Source organism: Heterocephalus glaber, unplaced genomic scaffold (assembly GCF_053883595.1).
Source record: "Heterocephalus glaber isolate CG9 unplaced genomic scaffold, H.glaber_assembly_v1.0 deba00001523, whole genome shotgun sequence".
Classification (NCBI taxonomy): Eukaryota; Metazoa; Chordata; class Mammalia; order Rodentia; family Bathyergidae; genus Heterocephalus; species Heterocephalus glaber.
The window spans coordinates 31713532-31737500 of record NW_028258327.1 but is presented as its reverse complement, the minus strand read 5'-3'; the positions used below and the strand labels follow the sequence as shown (position 1 = coordinate 31737500).

The 23969-nt window shown below is 39.4% G+C and overlaps 2 protein-coding genes across 3 annotated transcripts in view; one reads left to right on the top strand and one right to left on the bottom strand.

The window, feature by feature from the left end:
* The first annotated feature begins 7217 nt into the window (after positions 1-7217).
* The window catches only part of Plg (plasminogen), a 39535-nt gene continuing 22783 nt past the window's right edge, over positions 7218-23969 (top strand). The window contains exons 1-8 of one of the 2 annotated variants that reach the window (XM_004868999.4): positions 7218-7374; positions 10812-10947; positions 12662-12768; positions 17096-17210; positions 18400-18539; positions 20004-20124; positions 21620-21738; positions 23512-23674. In XM_004868999.4, the coding sequence (XP_004869056.3) occupies positions 7248-7374; positions 10812-10947; positions 12662-12768; positions 17096-17210; positions 18400-18539; positions 20004-20124; positions 21620-21738; positions 23512-23674 (1028 nt within the window). In that variant the 5' untranslated portion in view covers positions 7218-7247. The remainder of the gene's footprint in view (positions 7375-10811; positions 10948-12661; positions 12769-17095; positions 17211-18399; positions 18540-20003; positions 20125-21619; positions 21739-23511; positions 23675-23969) is intronic. The other variant, XM_004869000.4, reaches the window with a different exon arrangement.
* Slc22a3 (solute carrier family 22 member 3) overlaps positions 12657-23969 on the bottom strand; it is a 144253-nt gene continuing 132940 nt past the window's right edge. The window contains exon 11 of the mRNA XM_004869002.4: positions 12657-23969. This exon is cut by the window's right edge and continues 24305 nt beyond it. The gene's annotated coding sequence lies outside the window, so the exon portion shown is untranslated.

Here is a 23969-nt window from a genome sequence, read left to right as displayed (position 1 = left end):
TATAATCTATGACCAGAATATATACAGAACTCTTACAGCTCATTAATAGACAACCATTTAAAAAGTAGACACAAGAAGATGATAAATAGCCAGCACAGCACAAGGAAAGGTGTGCAACTCTAGAATCAGAAAAATACTAACCAGTACAATAACAAGACTGAATTATACACTCATTTGGGAGATGAAGTTCAAAATTTTAAAAGCCTTGTCATGACTTTTTCTTTTTGTTGGATTCTCCCCCTTTGCATTTAATTTGTCACATTCAATGGATTCATTCTGCTGGGCTTCCTGGGTTGTGATCCTCATTGTCTTTTCCTAGGATATTGTTTAAAATTTTTTGGAGTGCTGGTTTGGTATTCATGAAGTTCCTGAGGTGCTCTTTATCATGAAAGTATCTTATTTCTCCATCAGTTTTTTTTTGTATTAAATTCTTTTATTGGTACATTGTAGGTTTACAACACAATTACATTTCTCATTGCGAATTGTACCTTTATATAATGCATCTTGGTTCTTATTTTTTCCCCATTCCTAGCCCTCCTTTTACACCCTCCACCCTTCCCTATTTACAAAGACTTTATTTCCATTTTTTCCATTTCTTATCATTTTTCCTTTCCCCTGCCCCTCCCACTACCCCTACCCCTTTGGACCTTTTCTTCCTGTTTTACATTATCAATAATTCATTCTAATCATTGGTACATTTTAGGCATACAATATAATGGCATTCATCATTGGAAATTTGCACCTTTACATAGTCTCTCTTGGTTCTTATTTTTCACCCTTGCCCAGCCCTCCCTTCAACCCCTCCATTCCTCCCTATTTACAAAGATTTTGTTCCTATTTTTCCATTTTCTCATATTAATCCCACTCCCTTCTATCCTTTCCTCTAGCCCTCCCACTTCCTTCCCCTTTGCCCCTTTTCTTCCTATTTCACATTACCTATTATACATTTAGTCCTTATTTACACTTTCAGTTTCTCACACCAGAGAAACTATTGGGTATTTACACATGTGTGTTCTATTTATTTCACTTAAGAGTATCGCCTCAATGTGCATCCACTTAGCTATAAATGTCTCTAATTTCTCATTTTTTATGGCTGACTAGTACTCCATTTTATAAAAAAACCACATTTTTTCTTTATCCAGTCTCCAGATGATGGGCATTTGGGCTGTTTCCAAGTTTTAACTATTACAAACTGAGCTGCTATGAACATGGGTGCACATATATCACTGTGGTATGATTCTTTTAATTCTTTGGGGAAGATCCCCAGCAGTGGAATAGCAGGGCCAAATGGGACTTCCAGTCCTAGTTCTTTGAGGTATCTCCATACTGATTTCCACAGTGATTGCACCAGTCTACACTCCCACCAGCAGTGGAGCAGGGTTCCTCTTTCCCCACAGCCCCGCCAGCATTTGTTATTGGTTGATTTCATGGTAGCAGCCATTCTTTCTGTCCATCAGTTTGGAAAGATAATTTTGCAGGGTACATCAATCTGGGTTGGAGGCTGTTTTCCTTTAGGGCTTGAAATACATCACTCCAAGCTCTTCTTGCCTTGAGGGTTTGCATAGAGAAGTCCGCTATGATTCTGATGGGCTTTCCTTTGTATGTGATTTGTTTCTTTTCTCTCACTGCTTCTAGAATTTTGTTCTTCTGTTGGGTTTCTGTAATCCTAACTATTATAGGCCTATGTGTAGATTTTTTTTGATCAAGCCTAGCTGGAGTCCTATATGCCTCATTTATCTGTATGTCAAGTTCTTTTCCCCTCCTTGGGAAGTTTTCTGCCATCACTTCTGTGAAGAGCTTTTTATGTCATCTGCACTCTCTCCTCTTTCTTCATTGACTCCAATCAGTCTTATGTTATTCTTCTTTGAATCATCTAGCAGCTGCTGGATTGATTTCTCATGTTCTCTTACAATTTTAAAGCAATTTTTCTTTTCCTGGTCACTAATTGCAATCTTTTCTTCTATATCTGAAATTCTGTCCTCACATTGGTTCATTCTGCTGTGTAGACTTTTGATGGAATTTTTAATCTCCTGGAAATCTGTTTGCATCTGTTTTATGGATTCCATTTGTTTCCTATGTTGGGATTCCATCTGTTTCCTATGTTGGGATTCCATCATGTTCCTCAGATCCTCTATTTTTTTTATCTGTGGCCTCTCTAGATTTATTAATCATGTCTTGCACTACAAGCACAATCTTTGCTGTTATCCGAGAAATTATTTCTGATTTCATTTTCCCCAGATCCTCTTTTGTTGTCAGTTCAGGGAGTCCAGGTGGTTGAGTATCAGATTGTTCCATCTCATTTCCCTTTGGGGTTGCTGTAGGTGATCTGGAAGTCTGTTTTTGAGGCTTGTTTACAAGTCTTCTCATTTCCATGGGGGGCAAGGGGGTGCTTCTGGCACCTGTGCAGCTCACCTTCTCTGCCCTAGGAGCGTGGAATGGTGGCGGGGGAGCTTCCTTCTGGGTGCTGGGACTGGCTCACCTTCTCTGCCAACATTTTCTGTAAAGAGAGAGACAGAGATATTATACAGGCTCGCCAGCCACCATACCATATCTGTCACATCCACTCACCTCCACCTTTGTAGACAATATTAAATGAGTGGGTATGGCTGAATTCCAGTAAAACTTTATTTATAAAAATAGAGGCCTGGCTGGGGATTTAGCTCAGTGGTTTTGCCGCCTGCTGCGCAAGCACAAGGACCTAAGTTAGATCCCCAGTACCAAAAAAAAAAAGAAAGAAAATAGAGACCTGTTTCATCTGCTATTGTTTTCTAAGCCTTTCTCTAGACTCAAATATCCAACTCCTTCTGGAAATTTCCACAAGTTCCAAAGCAACATGTTTCCAGGTAAATTCATCTTATTCTCTCCTGTGTTCTTTCTCAATGAATGGTACCAACAACATCAGTCATGTCAAAGATTCAGGAGATATCCTGAGTTTCATTCCCCACACTCAGACCCACCATCTTGTCACTTCTCCTTTCTAAGCAGCTCCCTAATCCACCCTGTTTCTTTCTTCCTGGCATTCTTGCAGGGCCCTTACATCTCCATCTTCCTTGCTTTTAGGATCCCTCATCTCCCTGAGGTCAGAAGCAATGCCTCATTATTCTTGATTCCCCAGTACCCACCACTGCCACACACTGTGCACACTGAGAATCCCTTCCCACTCCCCTCTTCTCTGTCCCTCACCGGAATCAGACAGGCTGAGGTTCCACACCCCAGTTAGCATCCATAACTTAGACTCTCCCAAGACAAGTTTTCTTTGTTACAGAGGCACTTATATCTCCTAGGTCCTCTTAAAATATATACTTTATATCCAACTATACACACCTATATTCAAATATATGGATATATCCAATATATACTAATATACAAATCTATACATATATAGATATACATATTTACATTTTATTTTGTGCACATAAATAATTACAGATATAGTGCTATGGTTTGGACATGAAATGTCCCTCAGAGGCTCATGCATTGAAGGCTTGGTCCCTAGAGCAATAAGGTTCAGAGCTGGAGCTTTGGGCAATGGTTGAATCAGAAGGGCTGTAAAGTTAGAGGACTCATGATCCAGTCACTTCCCAAAGCCCATGAGCAACCAATCCTCCCACACAAGGAGCCTTTTGGGGAACACACTGGGTCCTGGCCATAACAATGTGAGAGGTGGAAAGGGAGGCTCAGCCTATCTCTGTTTTGTCCTTATAGAATCTGGACTTCAGAGCAAGAAGGGCCCTGCTGTTTTCTGGCTTAGTACAGGCAGCTAAGTCCTCCAGGACTAGCTGTCCCTCTGCTTTGCTCCTCATCCCCCTCCTTTTCCTGTTCCCTCCCCCTCCCCACTTCCTCCCTTCCTCCCCTTTTCCACCCCCCTCTTTCTGGTACTGGGGATTGAATCCAAGATCTTTGAATTGATCTACATCCTCAGCTCTTTCTATTTTTAAAATTTAGAGACAGGATCTTATTAAGTCACTAAGTTACCCAGGCTGGGCTTGAACTGTTGATCCTCCTGCCTTAGTCTTCCAGGAGCCAGGATCACATGCATGCATCTAGCTAATCTTCTTTTTAAGTGTGTAGAAAGTCTGGTAAGGAGATGGCCAATGAAAACTGACTTCCTGCAGCACAATTTATAATAACCAAATCTTGGAAATGGCCTATAGGTATATACGCTCATCAATAGATAAATGGATAAAGAAAACATCATATTTATATACAATGGAGTACCACTGTGCCATAAAGAAGGATAAACTTGAGGCAAATAGATGCCCCTTCAGGCCATATAGGAAGTGAAATAAATCAGACACACAAATTTAAATACCACACAGTTTTTCTTATATGAGAAACCCAAAATGTATATAAAGAGCAAAATAAAACATAACAGAAAGTAGGGAGATCTTTTTAGATGGGAAAGAGAACAAGAGATGGAGGGAAGCAGGAGGAAGGGGAAGTAAGGGAAGTAGAAAAACAAGAATTGAAGAAAAAAATGGAAATAGATTTTTAGCAAATGGGAAGGGGACCAAGAATTTGAAGGAGCAGGGAAGGATGAGAGGGGTAGGAGACACGAAAAGAATTAAGATGTATTTTGTTCATATACTAACTTCCCATGATAAAAGCAATCATTACATACTGCCAACATGTACTGATGAAAAAAGAAAAGAAAGAGAAAATGTCCCTTCCCTGAACACTGAAGGAGTCAGTCTCCCCTGGCTTAGAAAGTATCTCTTCGTGGGTTATATTTTAACTGTGTTCTAACTGGGTGGCTTGTGATCTCATTCCGGGAGTTGAGGGCTGGTGAACCTTTGTTAACAAACAGAAGAAAAAGGTCAAATAAAGAAGTGACAGCCACCTCCAAATCAAGTAGAATATGTTTCCTAGGTGATCTGCCCTAAGAAGCCAACATGTAAAAGCAATTTGTAAGCTGGAATCAAGGACAAAGGCAGGCTTGCTAAGGACTCCACCACAGCAAAGGGATGTTTTGTGTGAGTCCCTGGTTGATTAATTTTTTGCTGTTTTCATTTTGAAATGAAATGTTTTATTTGGTCTCTTCAGAAAGGCTCATGGTGTGGAAATTAGCTACCCTAGAATGGTGATTTACAAACGGCTGAGCCTGGGGTCGGAGAAAGGTGGCAGATTCATGTGGAAAGGAGCTGGCAGGTGTACTTGTCAGGCCAGCAGGTCCACACGGGGGGATGGCAAGTCACTGTCACCAGGCAGATTTTCCCTCAGGTGAGACTGAAGGTGGACTCCACTTCCCTCTCCTGGGAAGGGTGACCTTTCCTTGTGGTTGGGACTCTCGTTGTAAGGAATTGGCCTTTTTAACCCTGGGAGAAAGCAAGAGGAAAGGTCTCTTTCTGTCCCCAGGGAGCCCGTGTGGATGTTGCATGGAGGCCTGAGGCTGAGCAGAGCTGAGGAACTTGAGTCTGTCTCCCATTCTATATGAATGTCCTTGTCTCTGGCTCCCAGTGCAGCAGCAGGGTCTCCATGCAGCTGAGGTGTAAGAATTCCTTCAGGGTGGAGAGTGGAGAAGGGGAGAGAGTGTGGTTTGTATTTTCTGTATAATTCTGAAGGAACTGAACACTAGTTCTGTACATAGTAAGTGTATTCACAAGGAAGTGCTAAAATAATATATTTTAAGTGGAAAGAAACACATACTGAGAACATTATATCTTTGTAGAATTGGATTTTTTTTCTTTTCCCATAGCATTTTCTCAAACACACCAACATTGGCTGCCTAAAAGACATTTTACATAATTTTAAGAAAAAAGTCTGCCCACTACAGATTTCTCATTTTGCTTCCACATGCTATGTCCTCCAAAAAAAGTGGGCCAGCAGGTTTGAGGGAGCAGATACAAGGCACATTGGAGGAGGAGGAAGAGGAGGAGGAGGAGCAGGAGCAGGAGCAGCAGCAGCAGCAGCAGCAGCAGCAAGGCTGATCCTAACCCTCTCCTGGTGCCTTTCTCTCACTCTCCAGGAGGTTTTGTTCTTGAATATTCTGCACAGTGCTTCAGTCCCAAGGGATTCTGCAGAGATTCTGCCCAGCACAATCTGGCACCCACCCCAACCCTTTACCGGTTCATATGGGAAAGAGAACTGCACGCTTTGTTGTCTTTACCTCATTCTTTAAGAGAGAGAGTCTGTTTATTTCTAAGTATTTTCAAACACTAAAATAGGAGTTTTAAGGCAGGCACCTCCTGGTCAGTCTAACCTTAAGCCAGAGAAAAGTATAGATTCAACAATTAAAGTTGAGACTGACCCTTTCAACTCAATTTCACCACTCTTGCTTCATTCCACGAGGATGAGAATATCAAGAACTGAATTCATTTAGGGGGAGATGAATATTTTATGTCATAATTTATAAATATGAAATAAATGGTAAATGTCTGAGAAGATAGATATGTTTAATCTGATTTAAACATCACACAACAGGGTTGGGGTGTAACTCAGTGGTAGAGCGCTTGTGTAGCATTGTACTAGGCCCTGTATTTGATCCCCAGCATCACAAAAAACAAAAAATAAAACAGAAATCAACTTGCAAACATTATAAAATATATACAGGCATTGAAACATCATATGTTACTTCATTAATATGTATACTTTTTATATTTAATCTAGCAAATTAACAAAAAATTAATTTAAATAAAATAATAATTAAAATTTATAATTATGGAAAACATGTGAGTCCAGTGGGAATAAAGAAATTTTCATAATAAGAAACTATTTTTACTTATGTCATAATTTCAACATTGGTAGGATGTGGGCATGTTAATAATGCCCTAGCCTGTTTGTTATCTGAGACCTAAATAGTTTGAATCTATTAGCTTTCTCCCTTAGTAGCTGTGTAACCTTGGAAAGGTCTCAGTTTCCCCACTTTAAAATGCAGACGATGATAACATTGCTTGTTGAGAAAGTCGGATAAGACTGGACAGGGGCCACTTGGGAGAGCATGGCTTTTGGAAGGTGCTCGGTAAATGGGAGCTATTTTTGTGATTTTTTTTTTTTAAATCTAAAAAAAGGAATGAAAAAAGAGAGACAGAAATGAGAGGAAATGGGAAAGAAGAAAGCTGGGGGTGAGAGGGGAATGAAGAGAAAGGCAAATGGGGGATAGCTGCTTTCACCACTTCCCAGCATCTGTTGCCGATTCTGCTCTCGAACATGTTGTAAGATCTCCTGATCTGGGTAGTGTTTGCCCCTTCTGTGTACGGTGGCAGAGCCCTCTAAGAATAATTAACCTCTTTTGACTATCTTGTTTATGGATGAGTTTGATCTCTTGTAAGTCAATAATATCTCAGGATTGGGACACGGTTTTCCAGACACTGCCGGGCAGTCCCGCCATGGACCATAAGGAAGTAATCCTGCTATTTCTTTTATTTCTGAAATCAGGTAAGACTTGGAGGTTTATTTTCCAACTTTAATCATTATTTTTTCCCAGCAATATATTAAAAGTAGATACCTATGGCTTTGTGCATCTCATTTAATTGAACTTTTGATTCATGAGATTTTTCAGTTCAAAATCTAACGTATTTTTTAAACTACAAATTTCAATTCCCTGTGAATACTGCCAAGGTATCAGGGATTGGCAGAGAAAGTCATGGGTTACTTTTCAAATTCAAATAACTGGCCCCAAATCCCATCAATTTTAATTGAAAAAATTGCCAATATAACTTAATCCCAAAAGATGGTTAATTTGTTTGGCTGGTTTTCAGTTTGATGAATTTATATCATTTTTGTTAGGTTGTCATAGTCTCATCACCTCCAAATTTAAACAATTAAATACCTCTTTGGTATATTTTATCCCTTGACCAGGCTATATAGTTGGACTCAGCATTTCTCTGTTATAGTTTAAGGAAGTCTTTCCATAGGTCTGTATTTGCACCTTAGGCCTAGAAGTCATATGCATCTGTTTTTGAAATGATACCATGTATAATAATTCAATATTTGTTTTTTTAGGATGTGGGATAGGCCAGGCACATTTTTATACATATGTACAGTGTGTGTGTGTGTATGTGTGTGTGTATGTGTGTCTGCATATGTGTGTCCTTCACTAGTTTATTTAGCTAATGGTATATGAGGCAGGAAAGCTAGAGCCTGGAAATTCATTTTATTTGCCTATTAATCAAACTCTCAAATTAAGGAGATGAATAAACCTGGATTTAAACTAGGGCTTTCCAAGGAAAAAAATTAGCATTCTCCCTTTTCCAACTTTCTTTAAAGTTTTTTTGCTTTGTTTTGTTTTTGAAATAGGGTCTGGCTATGTAGCCTAGGGTGGCCTTAAACTCTCAACCTTCCTGCCTCAGCCTCCTGAGTAGCTAGGATTACAAGCATGTAGCACCAATCCCAGCTAAAATTTTTAAAAATTATGTATTTTAAAGACCTGCAGTTGTTTGGTGTTTAAAACAAATTTATTGAGATATAATTCACACACTCCACAATTCACCCACCAGAGGCAGATGATCCAGTAGCTTTCAGTGCATTCAGTTTCTCAACCACCACCACAATAAAGTTCAGAACAGTTTCATTATCCCCAAAGAAACTGCCTTCTCTGTGGCTATTACCCCACTCTGTAGCCACAGAAAACCTTTAATCAACTTTCTGTCTTTATTGATTTGCTGTGTTAGACATATCATACACTGGTGTCAGACATTATGCTAGTAGTTCTTCATATTAACAATACATAAATACTTAAAATGCAATCTATAAATTACAAGATACAATTTTACAAGTTGTACTTTATGGTCAAATACATTTGAATTTAGTAGAAAATCCAGAAGATTACACAAAGGATTTGGGGGGAAGTGTGCATGCATGTGTGTGGAGGGGTGAATATGCGAACATTCTATTTCAATCCATGGAAACTCAGAAGGGGAATCCTCTGAGCATGGTGGGTTACTCCCCAAGGTCGGACAAACTTCTCTTCAACAAGATTAGGATAGGTCTTAACCAATTTGGGGGGCGGTGGGGGGGTGTCCTTCCATAAGCTCTTTTTAAAAGGAAAAGATTTACTCTCATCTTCTATAGAAATGACTGTCATCTTCTCAGTGCACTGAAATGATTGGGAAAGAAAAATTTCTTTTGTAGCTACTCTGTGAGAGATGGGTAAATATATTGCATTTCACAGAGTTTTTTTTCACACAAGTGTATATATATACTCACACCACAGTGATGGAAAAAATCTCATGTCATGTAAAATGTATTACTTTGATTGCAGTATAGACCTACATTTAGCCAATACTATAAAAATAGTTTTTCAGTGAAAAGATTTGTTTAGTCTAAATGGCATAGCCATATGAGGCATGAAGATGAATAAGAGGAAAAAAGATTTGAGGAAAAATATTCAAATATAAAAGAAAAAAATCCTCTTTGGGGATATTTCTTTAGGATATAAGCCCTAAGGTGTCTCTCGCAGCTATAACTCTTTTTTTTTTTCCAGTACAGGAGATCGAACTCAGGACCTCGCACTTTCGAGGCAGGCATGGTGCCACTGATCAGCAGCTATAATTTAAAGATCTCATAAATGGAAAATGTCTCTGTTTAAAAATTCTTGGTAGCCTACCCTAGTACACTTCCCAAGAACTCTTCACAATGGCTAAATTAACTCTTCATAGGATACACTTTACAAATTTATTGTGTATTTTCCAAATCATATCCTGATCTACAGAAGTTACTAAAGCCCAAGTCTTCTTTAAAATGAGAGTTCAAACTGAAAGAAAAGCAAGGTTAAGGACACAACTATAGGCCTCAGCTGTCTTTTTCTCTATACTTTTTTTATACATTTAGTAAGTGTTTTGAAAGTTTAAAATACACCAGCCAACTTTATGTTCAATAATCCATTCTCTCATTTTGGAGTATCTTCAGTTGAGGAAGGATAAGCTGCAGAGGCAGGGAAAGGGTGGAGTTTGAGGATGACTTTGGTTAATCTATTCTCCTGTTGTTCCCATTTCCTATTCTGGTGACTCTTTAATCCAATCTGGTTTTGTCCCTCCCACTTCCCTTCAGTGTTCAAGGTTGCCAAATTGCCTAACTCCATGGAAATTTTACTATGTTCACATCATTAACCTTTTTTGGCCTCCCACCCCTGTGCAAATCACTAGAATTTATATAGAATGCATAGGAGCTGGCATCTACGGGCTTGAAATTAAGCTTTCTGGGGTAGGCCAGGTGCTGAATGTAGCCCTAGAATGGGGAAAACTTTGCAGCCTTGCAGTGGGAACGTGGCTGGGGCCTCTTGGCCACACTCTGCAGTGACAAGGGGGAGCAATAAACTCTTTGCCTCAGATTTTATCTCACAGAAAAATCAGGGTCAGTATTTTTCCCAGGCTCTGGTTTTTTATAATTTCCTCAGAAATGCTAGAAACAGTACCTGTCACCATCATAAAAAAAAAAATTACTGTTGGGAAGCTTATATTGTTGGAAATCAAACAATGGTCTTCAAGTTTCACTTCTATCTAGACATGGACATATCAACACCAATTTTAGAAATACAACTGCCCTTGATGGTGTCTTACTAGCTTATCGTGACATGGTAATCAGTAGGACAGATAAAACTTACTCTTTTTTAAATTTTTATATCCATTAATACAGTAAATTGTTTCATAGTTCTAATCTACTAATCTATCAATCTATTTCATTTAATATCCTGTTGTATTTTAATAGAACTTTTTCTGATGAGTCATTTTTTATTCATGGGAACCTAACCTGCTTCCTATAAAGTAGCAAGTTTTATTTGGCTGATACAGAAGAAATAGGTTAAAAAGCTGGGATAGTTCAACAGTGGTGTTGGCTGATTTGAACAGTTGTTCTGTTTTATCTCCCACTTTTAGGTCAAGGAATTTCCCAGGATGACTATGAAAATACCCGTGGGGCCTCACTAGTAAGTCTCACCAAGAAGCAGCTAGGAGCAGCAAACATAGACGAATGTGCTGCAAAATGTGAGGAGGAAACAGAGTTTGTTTGCAGGTATTTTCATTACAAGTGCACCTATGCAGAAATCTTGCTGTTTAAGATGCTATTATTTTGAAGGCACAAAAATTTACTCATGGATTTACTATAGGAAAGAGGAATTTATAGAATCAGAATTTGGAAGTGTACTTGCTCATAGTATCTGAGATCTGAATAACTTTTTGTTAAGGGTTGCTAGTATTCCCATTAGAAAAATACCTCTAAAGGAAGTTATCTGTTTTATCCGTGACATAAAATTAATTGCTACTGTTCTGAGCTCCACTTTTTAGCATGAGCAGCAGTAAATATGTATTGAGGATCATCATGTGAATGAAAGTATCCTACATACAGCTGAAGGAGCAAAGAGGCATAGGCACAGGGTTGAAGGGCATCCTTTTTGTATTTATGGTTCTAAGAAACCAAAAATGATGATAAAAAAATAAAAATAAAAGACAGCCAACAGAAAGTATTGCTAAGGGCATAACCTGTGTACTCTCTAGAGAGGTTCCAAGGAAAAACAACTCCTGAGGGTTGAAAGATATCAGGGAGGAGGAGCTCTGCTGGGCTTGGAGGGTGAGTGAGACTTGACAACACCAAGGAGGCAGAGAGGTATCTAGGAGGGCAGAAGCCCAGCCTGTGCCTGTGATAGGGACTATGAAAAAGCTGATTGAAGCAGAGGCTTCATGATCAGCCTGCAAAGATAGCTGTGGATGGCCTTGAATGCCGGGCTGAGCATCCATGGCAGGATCACGTGGATGGAGAAGGGAAGTGGGAGGTCTTTTTAGTCTGTTTTCTGTTGCTGTAACAAAATACCTAGAACTGGTTATTCTATAATGGAGAGAGGTGCTTGGTTTTGGAAGCTGGAAGTCTGAGTCTGGGTGGCTGTACCAGGCAAGGGCCTCTTGCTGAGCCACAGCATGGCAAAAAGCAGAGAAGCAAGCAGAGTGCAAGAGAGGGAACAAGAGGGGCGCTCTACTCTATACGCATTCGTGCTGGTATCACTAATGCAGTCCCACAAGAGTGGAACAAGAACTCACCCAGTACCAGAACATCAACCCCATCCTTTCCTAATCACCTCTTAAAGATCCCACCTTTCAGTACTGTTTTACTGGAGTCCAAGCCTCCCCACAAGTTTTGGTGGTGGTAAACCACATTTGAGCCACGGCAGATGTGAAACAGAAAAATGGAATTTGGAGACAAAGCTTAAAGAGGAAGCAGCAGGAGTCTGGAATCACCAAGGCAGACTATCCTGGGAATGGGCTCAACACAGTTGCTTCTTCCCAACACAAAAACAAACCGTGGCACTTAATTAAGAAATGAGTGAAGAAAGAGTAGAACAATCAGGGTGAAGGGTGGTGCATCCCTGTAATTCCAGCATGCTGAGTGGCTGAGGCACAAGGGTCACAAGCTCAAGCTCAGCTCAGCCAGCTTAAAGACTTAGAAGGACCTGACTCAAAATTAAAAAAAATAAATAAATAAAGCAATTGAAAGAGACAAAATTTGGAGCTGGAGAGGGTAAAGATACAAGAAAACAAGAATAGCTACCATGCGATACACAGTATTCATTTTCAGTACTCTCCTAGCTCAGTGTTGTAACTAACTGAAAGGTAACAATTCAGAGCTCCTTGGTCCACCCAGAGACAGATTGTTTTTGTGTCTTATTTATTTAAAAATGTTTGCAGCCCTTAAATAAAGGAAAATTTCTGTTGTGTTTCTCAATTCTCCTCTGCAGGTCATTCCAGTATCACAGTAAGGAGGAGCAATGTGTGATCATGGCTGAAAACAGCAAGTCCTCGCCAATCATTAGGATGAGAGATGTCATTTTATTTGAAAAGAAAGGTGTGCACGTTCTTCACCCTTTATCTATTTTTTTAAATTTACAAAACCACAGATTGAAGATACTATAGTGTCCTAACTGAGTTCTGAGTTAGGCTAGGATCTGATACCTAACCATCTATGGCAAAGGGAATATAATACTTCATCTCTTTGATTTCATTTTTCTCGTTTGAAGAGTGAAGGAATTAGGTTTACAAAATCACATCTGTCTTTGTGACAAGACGTTTGCAACTTTATTTTTAAGGAGCACTGGGGATCTCTGCGCTGCTTATGATCTTGGCTTCTTATTCTACAGAGCATCAGCTTCGGGATCTAACTTCGGACTAAAGCTTGGTGTGATAGAAATACCAAGATGGTTTTAATACTCAGGGACATTTAGATAGGGAAAAATCCTTACTTTTATTAAATGTTCTACTTTTTAAAAAAAATCATGGTCTATATTTTCCTCAGTCTACAATACACTATCTTTTAAAAATTTACAAAAGTTACAGTTGCTTTTCCATAGTTTCCTTTAAAAATGCAGATCAAGGGCCCCTAATAAGACAAGAAATGGTCTGGATTCCAGAGGAAATCACAGGTCTTTTAGGGGATACAAAGTGCCACTAAGTATGTACGAAGATTTAAATGAATGTAAGACACTTTAAAACTCTCCTAGTCTCCCTTGCTTGCTGGTACTGTATTAAGACAACAATTTAGCTCTTCAAATATTCTGTATCACAGAAGCTAAAGCGTTCAAACAGCATTCAGCTTCTTGTGTTCTTGACAATGACTTGCAACATTGTTTGTAGTCTGACCTCCTAACTAAATATGATTTTTAGAAGTATTTTTAAAGTCAGGATTGTTTTTATACATTGATTAATATTCTTGAACCTAACTAGCTGTAACCCTGTTTCGTTTTGTTTTTCAGTATTGGAATTGAACACAGGGATTTTGCTCTGAGCTATATCTCCACTCCTTTATTTTTTATTTTGAGACAGGGTCTCTCTAAGTCACTAAGTTCCCCAGGCTGGGCTCAAACTTGCAATCTTCTTGTTTCAGCCTCCCAGAGCCTGAGTTTGGGATTACAGATGTGCACTATGCTTGCAGCTGTGACCCTCTTGTATTCCTTTCTTTACCTCTGTTTATCTTTAACTCTTAAGATTAAATCTAAATCTAATCTTTTGAAGTTATTTGTTCTTACAAATAGTGAATAAAGGGGGAGGGGATAAATAGGACTACCTATCAACTACAATTTTTTTTTTGGTACCAGGGATCAAACTCAGGACCTTGAGCTGCCAAGGCAGGTGCAATGCAACTGAGCTAAATCCCCAGCACCAACTACATTTTTAAAAAGAGGGTGCACAGTGCGATTCTGTCTAAAAAAATGCAAACATTTAAATATGTCATTTGTAAATTGTTAACCAGAAGGAAAATGGGAGTGACTGCTAGGCTTAGTTTGAAGTCTGAAGTTTGAAGGGTTGGTTTGCTTGTTTTCAAGGGAGCAAAAGGTTATATAAACTCTGGCAGGTACATACAAACAAAAGAGAGGGGAAAAGTCAAAAGACAGTCATTTTCTGGGCCTTATTTCTTTACTGTGGAATATGGACTCACTGGTAATTTACCAGCCAATGACCTTCTGGCAACAATTAGTATCAGATCACATTTACACCTGCCACTCATCACCATCTCCACTGGCCCCCCAACCAAGCCAGCATCATGACTGCAGAGCCCACTGGTCCCCTGATTGCAAGCTGCACCAATGTCCTCTTAGAAATATCTCTTCCCTGCTTAAAACTCTTCCTAATGCACTTAGAGTAAAATCCACACAGTTCCCAAAAGCCATTCAATTTTTGGTGTTGTAAGTCTGTTGCATAACATGGGACCTCTGCTTATTTCCATTCCTGCAACACATCAAATGCTCACCCCTTCTGCCTGGGATCTTCTGGCCTACTAGATCTCAGCTTGAGTAGCACCTCCTTTCAAAGATTTTCCCCCAGGCCTCCCTCTCCCTCAATACTTAGAGTCAACACTTTCAATGAGTAAAAAGCATGTACTGTAAGCACATATCCCAGTGAAGATGTAGTTCCAATCATTACACATACAAGGCGTGATTACAAAATATAGTGAACAATGAAATTAAAAAAATTATTACAGTAAAAGAAATATTTGCCATTAATCCCCCTCAAAATATTCTCACTTGTCTTGAACACACTTACCCATTGTTCTTGCCACTTTCTGAAGCAGTCCTGGAAGTCCTCTTTCCTGAGGATCTTTAGTTGTGCTGTTGTGGCTGCCGTGATGTCTTGAATCAAAACATGTATCTTTCACAGTCATTTTGACTTGGGGAAGAACTAGAAGTCACTTGGTGCCAGTGTGAATATGGTGGAGTACACACTGTAATGCTTTTATTTGACAGAAATTGTCATCCAGGGTTGATCACTGAGATGTGATAAAAATACAGTGAATGTTTAAGTTAAGAAATTACAGTATAAGACACACTGCCATTAATCCCCTTCAGAATACTCAGAACACTCCCTTTGCTTCAAATACACTTCTCCCATCATTCTTGGAAATTTGTGTTTTATTGTAATAAGTTAAAAATTGTTTTGTCTTTAAAATTTTCAGCTACTTTTAGATTACTTTTTGTAGTAGTATTGACAAAACTATTAGTTTGCTAGAGAAATGTTAGAAGTATTTCCTCAGGTGATTGGTCAATGAATTAGAAAAGTGGGAATCTTTAAAGGTGGTACAATACCTCAAATACCTTAACAATATATACATTTTTTTTCATTGAAAGCTTAAGCTGGCATTGGCACCTTTTGATACACAGCAGAGGCTTTTCTCTTTGAATGCAGGGCCACCACCAGGAGTGATTCTTGCATGAACTACACTCCCATCCAGCACTTACAATGATCACTTCCCTCATCTTTGAGGTAGACGAAGATGTAGACATTTATAATCACTCTGATTCTGGAAAACTTTTAGATTTTTATGATTTCTCCTCAAGTTCCAAGAGTCAACTATGTGACAGGGTTGCCCCCAGAGGATTAAACAGTAATTTTTAAAATGATTCAACACTTTCAAGACATTAGAAGCATTCAATTTAGTTAAAAACAAAAACATGACTGCTGTTTCTTTTTCCCATTCATTCTTCTGTTTAGATTGTCTTTAGTTAAGTGTAACTATAAAGTTGGACAATACAGATGAATGATGTTTAGGAAGTACACAACCCTTCCGGTGGAAATGGAGGGTGTGCTAGAAGGGGGCCTGGAGAGCTTTAGGGGTCAGCTCTGTCCCTTATGGATCACAGATGGGTGATATGTTTCCAAGTCAGGATGAACTCATTGAATAACTGGTGAGTGGGTTAAGTGGAGGATGGCTGAGAGCATTGACTGTACACATTTAAAGCAGACACTTTGTGTGTGTGTGTGTGTGTGTGTGTGTGTGTGTATGCGTGTTACAGAGGATTGCACCAAGAGTCTTCACACTGAGCTATATCCCCTGCCTTTTTTAGTTAAAAATTTGTAACTCATCTTAATTCTTTTTAATTCCCTTTCCCCTTCCCTCTCTCCCGCCTCCCTCTTCCTCTCTCCTCCTTTCTCCTCCTTCCTCCATCTTTTGGTCCCCTTCACACTTACAAAAGATCTTTCTCTTTGTTTCCTATTATCTATCTTTTATTTTGCTCTTTAAATTATTTATACTTTGAATTTCTCATAGAAGAGAAACCATGTGACATTTAAGCTTGTGTGTCTGGTTTACTTCACTTAACATTAAGCTCTCAAGTTGTAAGTTTTTCAAGGTAGTCTCACTAAGTTGCTAAATTGCCTAGGCAGGGCTTGAACTTGCTATCCTCCTGCTTTAACCTCCAGACTGAAAGCAGACACATTATTATAGTCTTGTTTACCAATACTGGGAGGCTGAAAAATTAGAAGTGGCTTACATCTCTTTTGGCCTTCGAAAAGCCTACTGCACCTCTGCCTAAAAAAGCCCCATTTTCTTCCTTCCCTGTCTCATCACCATGGATTTTCTTTGTAACATACATGTCACCATCCCGATTCCACTAGCACGTGAGCTCATGAGGGTGGTCCTTGCCTGTTTTGTATTCCATCTGTTCCAGCCTCAGTGTGGTTCCTGTGCATGGAGGGGCTCAGGAAAGAGCTTTGGAATTAATGAATGAAAGCATGAAATAACTCAGTTTATAGCAGCCCTTTCATAGATACAAAAGACTACCTTTTAGATAACAGGAAGATGTGGCCGGGTTTGTAAACTCTTCCTCTCAATGGGGTTGTGCCATGTAGACCTTCGTGAAGTTTTTGTCTGCTGTTTTGACCACTGTGTATTCCTCTTGCAGTGTACCTTTTGGAGTGCAGGACAGGGAATGGGAAGAACTACAGAGGAACCATGTCCAGGACCAAAAGTGGTGTTACCTGTCAAAAGTGGGGTGCCACTTTCCCCCACAGACCCAAGTAAGTCTCTCTCTTTCATCTGCGTGTTCCCCTACAGTATTTATAATGACCCTTCACTTCTAACCCAAATCAGAATATGAGAGTGAGCAGAGAATCTTTTTGATGTGGTTACAGAATAGTTCAATTATGTATAGCACCAAAGCAGAAAGTAGTTGCTTTCTACTTACTCTTGTATATAGAGTTTTCTGGGAGACCTAAAGCTAACAAAAAGAAGATCTAACCAAAAGAAGAATGAAACTACGAATTTGATGCCAAGTCTTCTACAACACCAAAGATGACTATGTTTAGGGTAGGACAGGCCTCCATCACACATAACCAATTAGAACTCATTCACCCCAATACTGCAGGGCAAATGAATGAGTACAATCTGAGAGTGAAAAGGCAATAGATAGGAAAGATGTAATTTGCAAGTTACCTATTATTTTAGTGTTTGTAGTATGTCCCCCAGTTTGGTTGGTGTTAGACAGCATTAAGTTTTCTGATGATTCTTATCAAACAGGAACTCAGTATCAGGCCCATTTTGTTTTGTTTTCTATCATCACATTCAGTTTTCTCATCTGTAAAATAAGGATGCTAACATCATCCTTACAGGTGGTTCTTTTTTTTCCTACAGTGCTGGGGATTGAACCCAGGGCCTTAGCACTGTACTATATGACGAGTCCTTTTAATTTTTTATTTTGAGATAGGATCTTGCTAAGTTGTCCAGGCTGGGCTTTAACTCGTGGTCTTCTTAATTAAGATTTTTTTTAAAACACTAAGTGAGAAAATGTACAGAAAGGTGTTAGTGTAATGCCAGTGCACAGTTCACATGGACAAAATGACTTCAGTTATTTATTATTTCACAGAGAGATGGGGCACTGACCAAAGTCTGTTTGGAGCAAATCAAAACTTACACAGACATGTGAGGCCTTAATGTCTCTACTACTGCCTGTGCAGTAAAAACACTTCAGCTTTATTTCCAACCCTTGTCTGCAAGTACAGTAATAATGATGATGATACTTTACCTGACTCAGTCTGTCCATAGAGGAATGAAAAATTTGACAACTCACATGCCACAGCCAGTGGCTGAGATTCATTCAGATGTCAGGAATTTAAACTTGGAGAGGGAAGCAAAGTATCCCTTTGCACATACTGGCAGTGTGCTGATTTTTAGGATATTGTTAAAGTATTCCTTTTCTGTTCTTCACAGCTATTCACCTGGTACACACCCTGCAGAGGGGCTGGAGAACAACTACTGCAGGAACCCAGACAATGACCCGGAGGGGCCCTGGTGTTACACTACGAACCCTGACAAAAGATATGACTTCTGTGACATCCCCGAATGTGAAGGTCAGAAGGGGCACTAGAAAATGTTTTTTGTCTGCTCTTCACCTGTAAAGTAATTTTATATAAAGCTATTTCCTACAAGGATAATACTAAAAATCCATTAATTCTGGGCATAGCAAAACTGAATAATGTATTCACGTTTTGGGAGAGCACAAAAAAATTTGCTCAGGTTCCCAGTATTGACTTGTATTTTTATTAAAATGATACTTCAACAAGCACAAACATTAAACTAGATCCAAAACTCTAGATACAAACTTCTTATGCTCAAAACTCTCTCACACAGTATAAACTTCAAACAGATTTGCAGTTAAATAGCTAAATGAAAACCATGAAATCAGTAACATTTAAGTAAACAGTATTAATGTGGATGATTTTGTTGTTTAGTTGAAGTTAAGCAGTGTGCTAGTTTTTATATCAGTAATCCTTTATTTTTGATAGACCAACCCATTTAATAACGTACTTCACAGGTCAATGCTAAAAAATAAAAACATCAGACTAGATTTCATTTCATATTTCATTCATATTTCCAGGTACATCTATTCAAGCAAGAAGACTAGATTGGGGTGGGATTTGTGCAGCAATGTGGGTGCTGCACCATATGACAACCCAGTCATTGTCTTTGGCCATTGGAACATGAGGATCTTTTATTTGGATTTGTCATTGCAGGTCATTTAGACATGATATTGCAGGTCATTTGGCCTTCAAGTATCATGAATGCATGATATTTGTATCAGATCTGTCTGTATGTCACTTGGCCTCACCATGTGGCTTCAATAACTCCAAATCAAAGCTTCCATTTTAAAATAAGTTAGAAAGCAAAAAAACCAGTTCTGTCATGGTTCTCAACAATATAAAAAGAGAAACGCAGACACTTTAGGTGAATGCTGTCTTTCATGGGGCCTACAGAGTCTCAGAAATCCTAAGATTGTGCTGGCTAATTTGTCAGTTGTCAGAATAATTTCATAGGGTTTTTAAAGACTGTTTTTTGGTTTTTTTTTGGTACCGGGGATTAAACTTGGGACCTTGCGCTTGCAAGGCAGGCACCTGAACCACTGAGCTAAATCCCCAGCCCAAAAGACTGGTATTGAAATGAAGGCACCCCATATTTAAAAATTGTAACAGAGAACTTATAGACTGCTGAGAATATGCGCACCCTCCCTGCCTCCTGATCCATGTCTCCCAGTGTAAGGAGTTATGGGGAGTTTTTGAGTTTGGTCATGATTACCATAGTTAAGGTGTTATCAACCAAAAGATGCCAATTATACCAATTGGAAAAGAGAATGACATTTTGGATCATAGTAGAACATTCTGAGTCTTTATTGACAATTTCATTGCCAAGTGATCGTTGGGAATTACGTATGAACTAGTGATAAGAAGTATCTGAGACATTTCTACCAGGATTCTAGCTTTACTCTATTTTGCTCCATCCATTTCAGTTTCTTTGTTCATCTTTTCTCTAATGCTCAGATGAATGTATGCATTGCCTTGGAGAAAATTACATGGGCAAAATTTCCACGACTGTGTCTGGACTTGAATGCCAGGCCTGGGACTCTCAGGTCCCACATGCTCATGGATTCATTCCTTCCAAGTAAGTCTCACTGTTCAAGACCCTGCAGCTCTATACGACATTTACTGTTGTTTAGATGTCTAACATGTCTTGGGAAGTGAATATCTCATGGTTTTGAATTTCAAGGCTGTCTTATGCCCACAAGGCTGCAAATGAAGTATACATTCTTTCTACTCAAAATGCGGTTCAGGGACCAGGAGAAGTGAAATCATTTGAGAATATGTTAGGAATCCAGAATCTCAGGCTCTCTGAATCAAATTTACATTGTAACTAGATCGGCAGCTGATTTGTACATACCTTAAAATTTAAGAGATACAGATACAGCTCTCTTGTGTATTTCCCAAATAGTTTCCTCTTCATGTCTTTCCTTTCACTCTGTATCAGTAAGATTCAAGGCTTCCCAACCTATGATCATGGGTCTTGTGAATTCCCCAATATTTCATGCATTTATGTTGGTGCATTTTTGTGTGGCAAGCTTTCTCACCAAACTGTCATAAGCGACCATGAATTTCAATAGGAATAGGATTCCCTGCTGTAGAAAGTAATAGTGAGAATTCTGTTTCACACAGATTGCACTGGGAAATACCTCCCCTCTGTAGTTGCTCTGGTATTTCTCCTTATTCTGTGATTATTGTAGGGCCATAACAAGGCTTCTTAGAACTTCAGAAATGAGGTAAGCTACAGGCTTCCCAGTGGAAAACAACTCCACTGAATTTTTATACCTCCCATTGCAATAGCCAGCTGAAAACACAGTTGTTGCCCTTGATCTTCAAAAGTAAAAATAGTACAAGCCTCAAGGCCCATGGTGGGGTAAATTCACATCCAGAAAACCAGAAGGAGAAGAGAGTGATTAAGACACAGCTCTGTTCATCTTAAGCACTTGGTCAGTCTCAGAGAAGTCGTGAAGGAGGCACGGCATGAACATACCAACTGTGGGCCGGGGGTGCCTGCATGACTGCAGCTCTTCACTCTCAGTTTCTCGAAGCTGCAGGTAGCAGAAGCTAAGTCAGGTAGCAGGCCAGATAACAAGATACCAGCTTCCTGGCTGTACCACAACACTGCCTTCAGGCAGTGAGAACCTTGTATTTTAAAAGTTGCTATTATTTTCAGCTGAGTAACCAGAGTTTGCTTACATCAATTTTCCAGAGGGTCAAAATGATAAGGTTACTGATCCTGTTCAGTGATTTTTACACTTGTAATCTGTTAGAAAAGTAGTCCTTGGAATGCTGAGTTAATCTTTCTTCCTAGATTACCATCATTTTGAAGATAGCCTTTGTCCAATTACTTCCTCAATGCCTCCTAACTGTGCCTACCACACAGCGAGTGATTGATGTTGGCTTGTATTCAAAGATTCTCACCCAGGAATGTAAATGTGTACAGTTATTAAAATCTTTTTTTTGGTTTTGTTTGTTTGTTTTTGGTTCTGGGGATCGAACTCGGGACCTTGCACTTGCAAGGCAGGCGGTGGAAACACTGAGGTAAATCCTCAGCCCTAAAATCTTTCCTGTCTATTCAGACATCCGAACAAGAACTTGAAGATGAATTACTGTCGTAACCCTGATGGGGAGCTCCGCCCATGGTGTTTTACCACTGACCCCAACAAACGGTGGGAATTCTGTAACATTTCCCGCTGCAGTAAGTATGACTTGCACCGGTACTCTGGGAACCCAACTTGCTCTGCTTTTGGAAGCAAGAAAGAAACATGTAGCAGCAGGAAAAGAGAACTCAGAAGGAGAAGATGAAATGAAAGGCCTAGTAAAAATAACACGCAGAGAACAATTTATTTTATTTTAGGCCCTGAGTGGAGGGCCTAAAAAGTGACTCGCATGTCTTGTGTAATGTTATTGCTCTTAATTTTATTGCTGTTTTAGAGTAATTTACTGGCTACTGTAAGTAGTTGATCAGAGCATTTCATTTATCTTTTTATTTTTCTATTGATGACTTCTGCCTCTTCTGAGCATGCTTATGTAAGGCTCTCAAATGGTAGTTCCGGTCTTTCTCTTTTCCCTGTGTTAAAGGGAGGCAAGACCCATACTCTGTTTCAAAGACTCCATTATCAGGCTGAGTTCTTTCTAACTGTTGCTTTCTCAACAAGGAGATGTCTGTGGGCTCCAGGTTTTCATAATATCCACCTTGGGGAATGGTAGGGAAAGAGAACTCAGGAGGAGAAGATGAAATGAAAGGCATAATAGAAGTGACATGCAGGAAACTACTTTGTAATATGTGTATTCAATGATGTGCAATCAAAAAACACAATGAATGTTTAAAATTTTTTTACAATAAAAGAAAAATTGCTATCAATTCCCCTCAAAATACTCCACCTTGCTTCAAACACACATCCCATGGTTCTTGCCATTTTCTGAAGTGGTTCTGGAAGTCCTCTTTCATAAGGGTTTTTAGTTTTACTATCCTAGACCTTGATGTCCCAAATTGATTCCAAACTGTTACTTTTCATTGTTACTTTGATTTTGGTGCCAGATCTGGTTAATAAGATGGATAAGGACACATCACAGTGTTTTTTTTAACAAGCATATCTTTCCATTGGATGGCACTCAGCAGGAGCATTCACTGGTTTTTCAATCATACATTATAAAACATATCAGGAAAGAAGACTCCCACAACTGCTCAAAAAGTGGCAAGAACAATGGGAAAAGTGTATTTGAAATGAGAGCTAGTTTTTTGAGGGAGATTAATGGCAATGTATTTTCATAGTAATCAAATTTTTAAAAATTTAAACATCACTGTATATTTTGATCACCCCTTGTATATTCCTTATCTGAGAATTGGAGCCAAGAGACTGAGTTTAGACAGAGGCAGTCATCACAAGTGATAAAGGGTCCAGTGAGTCCTGGCTTCCCTCCTCAGCTAGGACAGTGCCCTTGGGAAGCTGAGGTTTCTCTTGTCTTTTTATTTTTCCCCTCAAAAAATATCTTGACTTCTAGCAGCACATATGTCCTAGAGGATATTTTTTTCTTCTTTCCATGGGCTCTTTCTCAGTTGTGTTGCTTTGTGAAATACTGAGTGCCACTCTGTTATGTTTATCAGCAAATAATGAGTTCTTCACAAAAGAGTGTGGGTCACTGGGACATGTAAGGATGTGAGGTGGGCAGAGAACCCATGTTGCTTCTTATCACGTATGACAAACTGAACCAAGAGATTTTAGAAACAAGCATCTACTCCAAGGGTAGAAATCCCTGGAGAAATTCCTCATGAAATGGTCTCATAGATACAGATTCCACCAAATCAGCTTCTTCTGAAATTACTAAACTAATTTCCAGTGCCAAATTCCAAAGGAGAAGGTACAAAAGAGAAGTCAGCCAGATCGCCCTGTATCCATTTTTCCAAAATGTCAATCTGTGCATTTCTTATTTGAAAAATATTCATTATGATTTATTTTCCCCATTCAAGCAACACCTCCACCACCCCCTGGTCCAGTCTACCAGTGTCTGAAGGGAAGAGGTGAAAACTACCGAGGGAAGGTGGCGGTTACAGTGTCTGGCCGCACCTGTCAGCGATGGAGTGAACAGACCCCTCACAAACACAACAGGACTCCGGAAAACTATCTCTGCAAGTATGTCCAATAGCCCCCTCCCATCTCCTGCTATGGACTGTGAAGCTCCATTGGCTTTGCCTTTTGTTAGACACTGTAGGGACCCAGGATTAAAGTATTCAGGAACAAAAACTGATCAACTTAGGAAGTGAAATTCAGCATTGTGTTTTCTCCTAACAGTCTTTCTCAAAATGTGGTCTCCAGGAGTTTGCTAAAAGTGTAAGCTATAGAGCCCTACTCAGATCTGTTAAGTCGGTAACTCCAGGGTAGGGCAGGTAATGCCCTCTGCTCCACACACACTGAAGCTTGAGAATCA